Source organism: Gambusia affinis, linkage group LG22 (assembly GCF_019740435.1).
Source record: "Gambusia affinis linkage group LG22, SWU_Gaff_1.0, whole genome shotgun sequence".
In the NCBI taxonomy this organism is placed as follows: domain Eukaryota; kingdom Metazoa; phylum Chordata; class Actinopteri; order Cyprinodontiformes; family Poeciliidae; genus Gambusia; species Gambusia affinis.
Window position 1 is genome coordinate 12364437 of NC_057889.1, and position 14055 is coordinate 12378491.

The following is a 14055-nucleotide window of genomic DNA, read 5'->3' on the forward strand; positions in this document are numbered from 1 at the left end:
ATGGAAATAAAGTTCAACAATCAAAATTTAACTAGTAACTACTGCAAGATACTTAATTAATAAAATAAGCCTTTGGAGCTTGTCAAAACAATGAAATTACTAATTAAAGTCTGTATTTGTACAAATTGACAACAAAGAATCATACAAAATTCCTTCAGTTCTAACAGATTGCAGCAAAGTAGTTGTATCCAAGCTGAATGAGAAATGGGACAATGTTTCTGCAGCCTTGCAAACCACACTAAACAGTTTGATAGTGGATTAGAGCTTAAAATGCTTCCCTTAATGTTTATGCAAATCGTGAATTGCGTCAGCCAATAGGACTGACTCAATTCAGTCCTACTGACTGAACTGAGTCAGTCGATCTAATTTATTTCAAGCTGGTGAAGAAACAATATGAAGCAGGTGAGCGTACATCCTGTGATTATCTTTCAAAGTTGTTTGAGGCCAAAAGGGGCTGCCCAAAGACATACTGAAGACAAGATGAGCTGTAAACTTTCACTATTGTTTTGAAAGATAACTATCTGCAGCCAACACTAAAATCATATTTTTTCACATCTAGTTGAACTCTTCCTTAACCCTACACCCACCATTTCAGGGAAGCTGACAGTAGATGACCTCCATAATGTTTTGTGAAAAATAAAATAGAATCTCACTCCTTTCTTTCCATTTTTTTTTCAAATGAATACATTTATTCAAGTCAAAGGTTAGATTTTTATTTAAAACTTATTTCTGAATAAGTAAGACTCATTCATCTTAATGAGGAATGCCATGAAGAGTGGAGAGCTTCTAGCTGAAGCGCAAAGCTAAGTGAATTCTTTCTGCATGGAGTTTGTATGTTCTATCAGTGCATGTCTGGGTTGTTCAGTGCACAATCCAAAGACATGACTGTAAAGTTAAGTGAGTGCGTTGCTGATTGTTTTTGTTTTAATAGATATCTGATGGACTGATGACCAGGGTCTACCCTGTAATCCTAAGAACAAAACAGTGACAAATGTTTTTTTTTTCTTTAAACTATACATTTTAATGTCTTCAAACTTACACACAAAAAAAAACATGGAATACAATTGAATGGTGATTTCTTAAAAAATGTAATCAACAGTGGTAAAAGTACACATTGAGATAGACTGTGGTTTTACAATAAGGCATTGCACAAAGTCAGAAAGCAGAACAGAGAAAATTTCTGTCTAAAGCTTAATCCTTTTATTTGTTAGAGTTCATTGATTCTTTACAGATACATGAATGCAAGCTTAAATTTGTACAATTACACAACATGCCGCTGATTTGGCTTACATTACCATTCGACTGTTGCAAACAAAAGAAACAGATTTTTGGCAGAGGGCAACAAACAATGCGCAGCTGAATGAAGCCCTGTTTCTTACCAATGCGATTTAAAGAACTATAGTGTGACTGTTACATTATCTGGTCCAACTATAATGCGCAGATTACATTTAAACAACGAAACATTTAATCCATTTAGTTATTGACACACAAACATTTAAAATATGACCGTAGTGCTTTTAATGCTTACCCACTAACCCATGTTTTGATCAAATAAGCAGAGCAACACAAAGCGTTCTGAACAAACATAGGCCATCACATTATGACTGACCGATAGAAGCACCAGTGTTCGATGGGAAAACTTGTATCCTGATTTTACCACGTGCTCCATTGCCCTGCAAAGTTGGTTAGAAGGAGATTCTCAAGACTGCTATATCCCATATCTCCATGTTAGATTAAATTCAATGGCGTGCATGAGGAGTAACTTTACTCGACAGAGAGCACACTCTACAATCATCAAGGCCAAAAAGAACATCCTCAATGTCTGATAACATTTTTGATTTCATGGGTCTGAGCTGCTTTGGCAGCACAAGGAGAACCAACACAGGAATTTACGACTTAAGAGGAGAACTAATTTTAAACTGGAACTTTTAGTGTTTTATTACCAGCTGCAGGTCACAAAGATGGCGCTGATTTCTGTGTGCTTAGCTAAATCGAAGCAATTAAACTGAAATGTGAAAGAGGTCTAAGAGGGACAAAATTCACTAATGATGAAAGAAAAATGTCGTTTTGGTCATTTTTTGCCACGTGTAAACAAAACACTGATTCTTCTCTGACTTTGTTCTACTTTTTCAAAAGATTTTTCAATGCTTCTAAGATCATGGTAGTTTGGCAAATATAAAAATCAAGAAAAGAAACCTGCACCTTAATCATAAGAAAAATATTTCCAAGAAATAAACCTACTTTGAAGCATAAGAAAGAAAATACAACTAATGACTCCCATGTTTGGGATTTCATTGGAAGCCAGTTTTTCACATTGGATGACATGCGTTGTACGTGTCAACATCCATGTTAAATATTACCATGATTTTTTTCAGTGCAGCTGTTGGAAGCTAAAAAAACATAAGTATATTTTTGAGACTTAGTATGGCTTTGAACACACAAAATAAAACTAATTTAAAAGTGCATCAGTACCTAATGTTTAACATGTATTTTGCCCACAAACTTAACAGTTATTACACAATGATAGGTGCCAAGATACAGATCAGTGTTTGAAGCAACATTTTCCCTCAGTGTATTTTCAAGCAGATTAATGTCAGTGTGATCAACTCTCAGAAACAGACTCTTTTCTGCCACAAGGCAATTAGTACCATTGTTAAAATCTTCCAGCAACATAGCTGATAATTTAGCAGAATCATTTTGCATAGGGATGTGAAAATGGATATTAGAGCACTGCTACTAACCAGAACTTCAGAAAATAATTTGTCAACAGCAGATATGAAATAATTTGGTCGGAAAACTCCATAAAACTCCCTTGTTGTACGATACAGAAGGTGCTGACCCAACCTACACATTTTACTTGACCATGCTGAAAAAGTCATGCACCGCCTTACAGCACCACGCATGTTACCATAGAAACTCTGCAGCGCTTTTATGGCGTTTGCATATAGCAGCATGCTTGGTGAAGGAATGTGAATCCTGTCTTAACACGAACACAGTTTCTCTGGAAAAAAAGAATTAGAAAAAAAATAAATAAATAACTAAAGCGTGATGTGATTATAAATATAAATGTAAATAGGCAACAATAAGTAGGATTTACATTTGATGATGCTTTACAAATGTAAATTCAGCTGATAAGCTTGAGCATAATTACGAATTTTCCTTTCTGCATGTGCAGAGCTCCATATATTACAACATATGATTACGATCAGGTGAAATGTTTTCCTTCAAATGTTGCTAGAAGCCCCTATCAGAACTGCATGCTTTAAAGAATCAACCCCACAAATCATCACTGTGCAATTATTAACTAAATTCATTTAAGATCAAAAAGACTGAGTTTGAGTATAGCTTGAAATATCTGAAACCAACATTAGGTTTATTGAAGCCTATGGAGACAATGAATGTGACCTTTCTGTAGTTATTTTGACATTTTCTCCTTCTTTAAACCGCCTTGCAACCTTTCTCTACCTATGGCGTGTTCAGCAGAGGATCGTCTGTTTCCAGTTGAGCCAGCTGCCGGCGCAGACTGTTCACTTTGTTCTGAAGCTCCTTGTTGTATTCAATTATGTGCACCATTTCGTCGTAAGCCTCATCCAAACACTTGGATGAGCGGTTCCAGCGAAGGAAAACTCCTGGAACAGAACAATGGGACGACAGGGTGAGTAACAAAGAAAATCCAAAACGGGCATGGTCTCACACAATTATGTATTGCTATAAAAATCCTGATCAATGCATGGATAATATACAGTTGAGACCAGATATTTGCATGCTCCAAATACAAACACTTACTCATTCATTTCTCACCATCTGATCATAAATAAGACCAAAGTTCTCCTGTTTTAGGTCTGTTAGATTCACAAAAATGATTTCTATTTGCTAAATGTCACAATAATGAGAAAATTATTTGTCAGTGTTTTCAAAATCAGAAGTTTATATACATGAATGATTACAATCTTCAATAAAAGGGAGAAAAAAACAGAGGATGAAAACACAAAAAACAGGTTTTGAGGTTAAATGACATTTGAGTTGATTTTATTCCCACATGTGGATGTATTTTAGGGCTACACCTGGAACACACCGTTTCTTGTCTGCAGTTTAAAAAATATATATTTTTCACTTCTAAACATGTGACAGAGTAACTGGTGAAAAGGAGTAAAAGCTTTTGAATAATGGAATGTGCCCATCTTCTTTATTTAAATCTAATGATTACTGAAGGGCAATATGGTAAACAGACTTCATAATCTGTACTCTTTTGGTTGAATGCAGTATTTATTTACACTTTGATATTTTGCATTAGATTTAGTCACCCACAGCACATTGCTTGCAGGAGAAAAAAAAAAGTTTGATTATATTTCCATATGTTTGCTGTAAACTCTACATGGCACATGCCATACTTTCTGGATTTTACGCGTAAAACATTTTGGAAATCATGTATTCGTTTGTTCTACTTCACAATTACAAACTACATTCAGCTCCATAACATGAAATCCCAATGAAATATGTTCAAGATTGTGGCTGCAACATGACAAGGAGCAAAAACAAAAGTTCAAGTGGAATGAATACTTTTGCGTATAGTTAGACTCTTCTCATGATGTGAATGAATTTCATGGCAGTTTATGTTTTGACTTTGAGTAATGTGGGGAGAGCTTTCACTTATTATCTTGTTATGACTCTTCAGTGCTATGTCTATGAGAGAGTTACAGGACTAAGATTAGCCTAATGTGATTTATGATGGCTAACTGAGATGGTAGAAAGATGTTATATGTTGAGAAGGATCAGCCAGCTCAGGTGACAGCACAGCCCGTAATGCCATAAAGTTAAAAGTGTTTAGCTATTTTCCATTAAATAATTCCACAGACGGTTTATCTCAAAAAGTGCATCCAAGCACAAATAAAGAAATCAGAGATGTTATGCTTTCAGCATGAACAGTCTCATTCGTTTCACTATTCATTTGTAACAGACATTGTTCCACAGCGAAAGTTTTAGTTCAAACAGAAACAGGATTTCTATTATTTTAGATTTAAAATATTTTGGTATTTTACAGTAATTTTTTGCGTCATGTTTCAGAGCTTAAAGTCTATAAATGTTTCAAAATATTTCCTGTGTTGCTTCACATCTTTTTCTCCTCAGTTCCTCATTAAATTTTTTAGGGAAATGTTTCTTCCTTTTTTGACAATGTCCAGTGACCATTCTACGCATCTGTTTTCAGCCTGAGCAAAGCACTTTGTGTATTAAAGTTTGTATTAATCTGTTTGTATTAAAAGTGCTGTACAGATTAAACTTTGTTGATTGATAGACTCGTTGAGTGCACTTATTATTTCAATTGCTGATTATCAGAATAAATTCTTGAAAACTGCATTTTTTTTTCTTTTAGTTTAACATAACTTAATATGCAATATACATTAATGTATAATACAGTGAATCAATGCAAAGTGATTAAGACTAAGTTGCACTGAATATAAATTTTTGAGTGAGTGGGAACTCAGCTTGTGAAAGCTATAACTTCTGAGATCATTAGTGCCCCCTTCTGGTAAGGTTTGTAGGGAAATACAATCACATCATCTTCAGCAACAATCGACACATTATTGTGTCGATTTTATTCCTTTACCACAGCCAGACTTTGCCAGGATTCATTTAGCAGCGTTTAAACTAAACTACGTCAAAGACACACTGTTTAGAAACTAGTGGCTAATGAATTCAGTCAGCAATGTAGCCTCCACCCAGTTACAGATTTTACAAATAATCAAACAAACATAATATTCAAAGTACATTTTTACAAAGTAAAACTTGTTCCAGATTTTTTTCATATTTTTTCTTAAGTAAGGAGACCATTTGTCATTCGAAGGTGATTAAATCCTAACAACGTGGAACCTGGAAATGAAACATAACCCATATGCAACTGTGTAGCCAATGGTGTACCTCAGATATTTTTCCTATTTCCTGTTTCAGCTTTTCAACCATTTTAGATTGCTTTATTCTGCTATGCTTTATTGCTTTATTCAAATATGCTTACTTATTAATTGTTGCTACATTTCCTCAGCTTCAGTGTAACAGAGACTTTAAAAGTCAAGTCAGGGTTCTGTGTTTTTAATTCTAAAAGGTATTGGAACGGTTACCAGTTTAATGTATTTTCTATATATTCTAGGACAGTGGCTTTGTCTCTGTGCCCAGCTATGATTTCAGCCTTTACTTACCTTCCCACAGAAGCAGACTCTGAGGAGCCACAGAGGGCCAGATCACAAGACTGTTGGCCTCGTAAAGGGGGTTGGTCAGATGCTCCAGCTCCTGAGGCCGATTTACCCATGACCACAGCGACACCGTCTTCTCAGGAAGAGACAGCCTGGCTCTGTGACAGGGGAACAAAAATATGAAAAATAAAGCTTGAAATTCATCCTCTGCCAAAAAGAGAAATGAGGCAAAAAGAATCAAACAGGTGGTTTTTATAATCTGATAGATCTGCACGTGGTAACTTGACCTGACCTGTCCGCTGCACAGCTGCCTAAGAAGGTACCAAACTGGGAGGCATAGGCATGTTCAAAGAGCAGCACCAAGAAGCTCTCATTGAACTCAAAAGAACAGGGAAACTGCCGAAGGATTTGCCACACGCAGTCCAAGAAGAGCAGAAAGACAGGAGCCTCTTGCCGCGGCTTGCTGTTGGAATAGGCGGACTGGGCGCAGCGATGCTGGAACGGGTGACCTGCCTGAATAGGTGGTTAAAAGATGAAGATATTGCCATAACTAAAACTCCATCCTAAGTCATAAAAGAACAGGAGAGACAATGAATCAACGCTCCTGAAGGCTAACCTGGAGCCACTCCCGCTCCACCAGACTCTGGAAGCCTTTAATGGTCCTGCAGGCCGGATCCAAGATGATCTGAGCCAAGGACGTCACCTGCAGGGTGGAGTCTGTCCCCTCTGTTCCGTGAACAAGCACCGACGCTCCCTCCCTGAAGCACACACGTGATCATGTTTTGTTTTTTTCTTCAAAATGCCTCTGTGTAACAATTAGAGCTTTCAAACGTAAGATAGATCCCGACCTGTCAATGCACTGGGCAGCCAAGCAAGCAGTGGTGAGGATCTCCTTGATGTGAGTCTGCCAGTTGGAGGCTTCCAGCTTGCTTAGCCAGCGGTCCATGCTGTGAGACTGATCACTGCAGGCCTCCACCAGCTTAATCAGGCTTTCCTGGAGGACGGTGTACCTGAAAATGAACAGATATTTTACAGCACAAACTTATGTATTTTGACATTTAACATGTATCATAAAACAACTTATTTAAAGAAAAACCTACACTGCTTTATAACAATAACAAATTGCTATAATGTGTAGTGGCTTGCAAAATGTTGCTTAAAATTGAGACGAAGTGGAAAGACCTAAACACTGATGTTCCCAGATGTTTTCCATCCAATCTGGCTGAGCTTGAACCATTTTGCACAAAGGAATGGAGAAAAAAATCTTACATGCAAAGTCAGTAGAAACATACCTTAAAGGTCTTGCAGCTTTCATTGCATCAAACTGTATTAACTCAAGAAAGGTGGATGTAAATGATTGTGCACTAATTGTGGGGATGAAAAACCATTCCCACAATTATTTTATGTATGTCTACAACTTAATATTCCAATAAAACACCTCGAAGATTATGTGATAATATGTTATGCTTTTGCAAGGCACTGCATCCTTTTGTAACCGCTCACCTTTCAATGGCTTTGTGGATCCTCCTCCACTGTGGGTAGTTACCCTCAGACTCGAACCCGCCGCCTCGAGCTTTGGCCTGCTGGGCGACGTTTATGGTCCGTGTATCGATTACGTATCCCCGTTTTCCTGGCCTCAGGGTGGCGTTGATGAGCTTCTCGTCTTCTTTGCAGCGCCGCCCGTTGGTGCCAGTGAGGGGCTGCCCCGCTCGCATCATGACCATGCCGTTCTTCTTGTGGTAGTAGCTTAGCACTGGGAAACGCCCGCCATGGCGGAATGTGGCTACTTTCCTGAGCGTGTCATCGTCAATGCTTTTAGGAACTGCCACTAGAGGGGGATATGACGAACATACGGTGAAGTCTTTGTTAACTTCACTCAGTCGCCACTCATCTGTCTGAGAGAAGGAATAGTGTTGTGTTATATGGAGATATAAATAAGTGCTACAGGCCTAAAATCCAGGTATGGTGAATATTCCTCTGACTAATCATCATTATACCATCGATTCTAAATCCTTAAAAGCATCCTGAGGAAGAAATGAATTCCACCCGTCTTCAATAACTTCAAACATGGGCCGGTAGAAGAAAGGATACATCAGAGAGACAGAGTCAAGTGTAGACAGAGCCTTGAGAGAGAACAAACATATGAAACAATATAAGTAAGAATGCACAGAATTTCTCTATGTCCAATTAAAAAGGTAATTATCAACAGCTCTATGCCCTGTCCCGGAGCCGTTACCTCAATAGAGCTGGCAATGTTCAGACACTCATCCATGCCAGGAATGTCAAGCTGGATCACCCTCAGGTCTTTGCATTTAACTATGATGTTTCCAACAGAGCCAACAAATCTAAAGGACAAACAGTTAAGATTATCTTAGACTAAAATATCCTGCCAGAACAAAAATGTAGGTTCTCCAATCAGTATAGACATTGATGAGTCGCCACCTGGATGTCTACACTGATTAATTGGTGTCATATATATATATATATGACACCAATTATATATATATATATATATATATATATATATATATATATATATATATATATATATATATATATATATATATATATATATATATATATATATATATATATATATATAGTAAACATCTCTACCAGGTTTACACATCTACAGACAAAAATGCTGCCCAATCTTTGCAAAATAGTTAAAGTTCAGTCAGACAGAATGGAGACTATCAGTATATATTTACAAGTCTGTCCACTGATACTATTGGATTTAGCAGTGGACTAGGACTGGAGTATTCTAACATATTAACATGCTGTGATCTAAAACATTTCATTGTAGCTCTAGATGTATGTGTTAGGTCATTGTCCTGCTGGAAGGTGAACAATTACTACAGTTTCACATCTTTTTTCCAGCCACTAACAGCTTCTGTCCCAGCATAACCCTGATTGACAGATTGATAAGCAGTATTGGTTTTCAATTACACAAATGTCTACAAGTACCTCCTGAAGACAATTGGTTGCACAAGATTTTAGTTAGAGGTCTCCAAATGGCGCGGGTCAAACCTCCCAGATTTGCTTTTGTAAAAATGTTTTGAAGTCCTGTTTATTTCATCATTATCTGATGAAACCAAAGAGACCCTTTTTTATAGAGTCAGTTCATAACATCTATGCGGAAAAAAATATAAACTCCAGCAGAAGAAGGATATCACCTTTTCTCTATGGAGTCTATGTTTGAATGGAGCAGCCAAAGCTCCTCTGTGTTGTCCTGTCTAGAGGAGAGAATCAAATGGTGGCCGGTTAAACACAGAGTTCCCTCCACCGTGGGCATAAAGGGTCGATGCAGGACCACCCCGTCCACTCTGGGGGTCTTTATCAGTTCAGCAAACTCCATGATCTATGATTAGAAATATCAGAAGAGACGTCACGAATACGGAGGCAGCATTAGGGATAAGACATTTACACTGATGAGCTCAAGTCATTGATCAAAGCAGCTGGTAAAAACAGATAAAGTGTCCTGGTCGATGTCGACAAGACATCAATGACATTATGTCAGCTGGATGGTTAGCAAGATTCAGGAAGTAAGGTGGCTAACATTAGTTAGCTGGTTGAATATAACACAACCAGTTTAATTCAACCAAAAATAAAGATCACAACCTCTATATAAACGGTAAAAATGACTTCGTCCGATGCTATCCAAACACAGAGAACAACGACAGATTACATCGATGCTACAGAAATGTTTTTAACACAGTTACCTGATATTCTCCTATTAAGCAGCTGGGCGAGACAAGTACGTTCGCAAAAACACACCGTGCGGAAACGACTGACTCGATAAATTTAGCACCGGGTACGTGCGCAGCCTTCTTGTTCTAAAAAGGCGTCGGATCAAAGTCAGACCCTGTCGTACTTGTTTACATTACAAGAATATGTGACGTAAACACTTAACATAAGAAACGATAACTCGCATTAATGTTTACCGCATCTTGTAGCTTAATGTTTACCGCATCTTGTAGCTTAAAGAAAGAACACTAGGTGGCGACACACAAATGCAGAATATAGTTTTAAGGTTTTTAAAGTGTTTGTTTTATAAAAGTTATTTATTTATATACATACATTTATTTATATATTATTTATTAATTAATTAATTAATTTATTTATTTATTTATTTATTTATTTATTTATTTATTTATTTATTTAGTTAGTTAGTTAGTTAGTTAGTTAGTTAGTTAGTTAGTTAGTTAGTTAGTTAGTTAGTTAGTTACGTCTGAAATAGCTTTCCACACTTCAACATTAAAATGTATGTTAGTAATAACTTTAGCCAAAAAGCCAAATTTTGTTGATCATGATTGATTTTTAAAAAATAATAAAAGAGTGAAATACTTTACAAGCTCTGTATGTTAGAAACTATACTTTGTGTACAAATTGGATTTAGAGACGCCAATGAACAACAAAGATTTATCATGAATGATGTTTCACACCAGTCTCTCAGTGTTCCCATTGCAGATGACAGTTTGACATTTACTAATTAGCTCTGAGCATTGTCTACTGACTTTCAGCACTCTTAATCACCCTCCAAACCTACATTATTACTCACGCAAGATTTTTGTTCTTATTCATATAAAGGCCAATTCAGTGATGATTCACTCCCTTGGTTTGACCAGGCAAAATATTGTTTTGCTTGGATTCCTGTTCATATGAAAATATTTTGGGCACTTTGAATCACAGGATTCTGGCAGATCACATAATGTCTTTACTGTTTGAGCTGATTTGTGTGTGCTAAAACAAGTTGAATTAAAATGTACTTTATTATGTGGCAAAGTTGATGTGGCCACCATGGAAAACTGTATAAAATACCTGCGTTACTTAGGCTTGGGTGAGATTTGGTCTGAAAAGTTGAATTCTGGACATTGATGGGATGTAGTTGACATGTTGCTTCAATGTAAGGACTGGGACAACACAACTAGAGTGGCAGAATGAGTTCATGGTCTAAATAAAAAAGGTGGGGCTTGACCTGGGATTGGGTTCCAACTATAAAGAGGTCAGATTTCTCAACCTCGCTCAGAAAGTTTACTATAGTGTGTTAGTAAGGGAAATGCTGAACCTGTTGAACCTCAGATTAAGAAGGAGTAATGTGACTTTTGTCCTGGCCGGAGAACAGAAACTTGATCTTCACCCTCGCAGAGTTTCTGAGGTAATTAAGGAAGCTCAGTTATCTGGGCCAAATATGTTTTGTGGAATTGGAAAAAGCCAATGTTTGTGTCTCTCATGGTATTTTGATTGGAGGTGCTAGAAGAGCATCCAGTACCTGAGTTGTTTTTAATTGCTTTCTGGTCCTTTGTTGTTCAAAAGAATATCTATCTATCTATGTCCACATTCTACTGTAGATAGACACACTCAAGCTTGTTCCCAGTGTGGATTGGACTCTGCCTGCAGGAACACTAAATATTGTTCAAATGTTTAAAAAGGTTTAGTTAATCTCTTCTAATTTTGTGCTATCTGGGAATGACTTGTGAGAAAGAAAACCTAAGCCTGTTTTAAGATTTAGAAATAAACAATAGATTGTGAAACTGGTGACGAGAATAATCTGAAACCAGTGATAAAATGTCAGAACAGAAAAACAGTACCACGTAAACCAGAGTAAATATCACAGGGACAAATAGACACAGGCCACCTCTGCTGACTGTTAGGACTGAGGTCAAAGCTTTGCCCCATTTAACAATTAACCAGAAGCGCTAGTGCTTATTGCCCAACTCACAGCATGCAGTCATGTCTGATCATCTCTGTGAAGTGATGCAGCTCTGAAAATGAGATACCAGAGAAACTGGCCAGCCACTGAAAAATGTGACAACTACCAAAGGAAACGCCTCAATTTTATTTTGCAATTCATCTACGTTGTACTTCGAAAATATTTATAACAGTAATACTATCATTTCTTAAACTTAGTGGGTGTCAGTGAAATAAAGATTTACAATTACATTAAAAATGTAATAGAGATTGTCAGGTGTTTAGTTTCAGCAGGTCTGATGTTTCACAATTGAAATTATTTTGGGATCCAACGTCTCTATCAAGTTTACACATCTAAATACCAATAAGTGTTGCCTGTTCTTAGGAAAATGCTTGAAAATCAGTTAGGTTGGATGGAAAGCATCTATGAACAGAAACTTTTGAAGTCTTGCAAAAGATTCTCAATTGCATTTAGGTGTTGACTTTGTCTCAGCCATAAAAAACATGAACATGAGCATCTCTGTGTTTAAGGATGCAAACCTTAACCTGACTCATCGGACTTCAGGTTCTAACAGATTTAGTTCTAGGATTTAGCTCTATTCTGTATAAAACTTTGAACGTCTTCCACTTGTAAATGTCTCAATTGGTTTACAAATGGAAGACATTAAAAGCAGGAGTTATTGAGCTATTTTTAACAATTGTCTTAGTAGAAGGTCACAGTGCAAAGGTTCTTACTTGATGTGCTAAAGTTTATTTGTTCAGTACATGGATGAGTACAAATAGTCTTTTGCAAAGCAAAGTCAGGGACATATTGATTATCGCAAAAACAAGACACGGCCACAAAAGCAATTTCAGACCCATGTTGCCTCAGAGAAATACATGAGAGATTAAAGAAATCTCTGCCAATGGGTTCCTTATTTGCTGTGATGTGTTTTTCTTTTGACATCCCTTTTTACATCTCTTCTGAAAATGGTAAAAAAAACAAAAAAACAACAAACTATTGTATGGATCATGTGCTTGAGAGACAACGTCCTGAGATTAAAAAAAGAAAAGAAAAGGACTTCAAAAACAGATCGGTACAGGTGATGTGAAAGCTACTGAAACAGACGCTTTGCTCTTGCAGGAAACGTTCAAAAACAATCCGAGCTTAAAAACAAGGACTCAAAGCTGAAGCTATTGAAACTGCCAAACTTGGGGTAAATTCCACTTTTTGAAATGCTGCTTTAGGCAGCAAAAATAAAGCACATGCAAGAACTAAAAGGTTACACAGTCTCATTGTTAAATCAGTACTATTTTTGGAAGATGGAAACTTGGCAGAAATGCTGTGCCATTTAAGGAGTGCAGACATCTTTCACAAGAATACTTGGACTTCCAATCAAGAATCTGTACACTGAAACATAAAATGACATACTTACAACACTAAAACAAGAGTATACAACCTACTGCTCTGCAAGACAAAGACTGAGTCTGTGTTTAACACATAGAGAAAACAGCAACAAAGAGCTAGCTGGCAAAAATATGTGGGATTACTGCTGTCCAAATCATTTCAAAAGTCAAGAAGCATAATCAGCCAAGCATTCAACAAATAACTTAAATACACTCTTGAAACAAAATTCTAAGTGTTATTTACAGCTTTTTGAACAGAAGACTTGCATTAGATGTTTTGATGAAGAGAGACAGTGAAGACAGAAATTCAGTGAGCAATCTAGAAAATAGGAACAACACTGATTTACTGCTGACATTTTGCTCTCCCACATCCAGCATTGACTGGGGAGACAGGTCAGTGCACATAGCTGAAACATAAATAAATGCAAATAAATAAATAAAGGAATGTTTGAATCTTTATGCACTACTGTAGTAGAAAAGAAGTTGTTTTTTTTCCAAGATCAACATCATATAGAGTGAGAGCTACTAGTTTATTGTCAGTTCCATAATGAATTATCAACCAAGTTATCCATAGTCAAAACTCTGCTGATTAAAACAAAACTCGAGTACAATTTAACGAGATGTATTTCTAACGAAAACAAGGAGAGCTGACAGGGTTCAGCACTGGACAGCTCCCATCACATTCAAGCAGGCAGAACAGAGCCTGCTGAGCAGAGCACAGCGGAGCTGTAGCGAGGCTGAAATGGGAATGAACCAATCAGTCTCATGCTTTCTATGACCCTTCATGGCAGCT

General features: G+C 37.0%; 1 protein-coding gene across 3 annotated transcripts; it reads right to left on the reverse strand.

The window, feature by feature from the left end:
- Window positions 1-992: 992 nt before the first annotated feature.
- Window positions 993-10139, reverse strand: mtmr9 (myotubularin related protein 9). Of its 3 annotated transcripts, XM_044106536.1 has the most exons (11): window positions 9908-10139; window positions 9362-9546; window positions 8422-8530; window positions 8183-8308; window positions 7689-8080; window positions 7034-7195; window positions 6802-6943; window positions 6478-6698; window positions 6192-6343; window positions 3466-3629; window positions 995-3001 (listed from the first exon to the last, which is right to left on the reverse strand). In XM_044106536.1, the coding sequence occupies exons 2-10, from the start codon at window positions 9541-9543 to the stop codon at window positions 3466-3468; spliced, it is 1650 nt and encodes a 549-aa protein (XP_043962471.1). In that variant the 5' UTR covers window positions 9544-9546; window positions 9908-10139; the 3' UTR covers window positions 995-3001. The 3 variants fall into 3 exon arrangements, with proteins under 3 accessions (XP_043962469.1, XP_043962471.1, XP_043962470.1); XM_044106534.1 differs by having other exon boundaries at window positions 993-3629; XM_044106535.1 differs by lacking the exon at window positions 9908-10139 and adding an exon at window positions 9807-9870 and having other exon boundaries at window positions 1029-3629.
- Between the last annotated feature and the right edge of the window lie 3916 nt (window positions 10140-14055).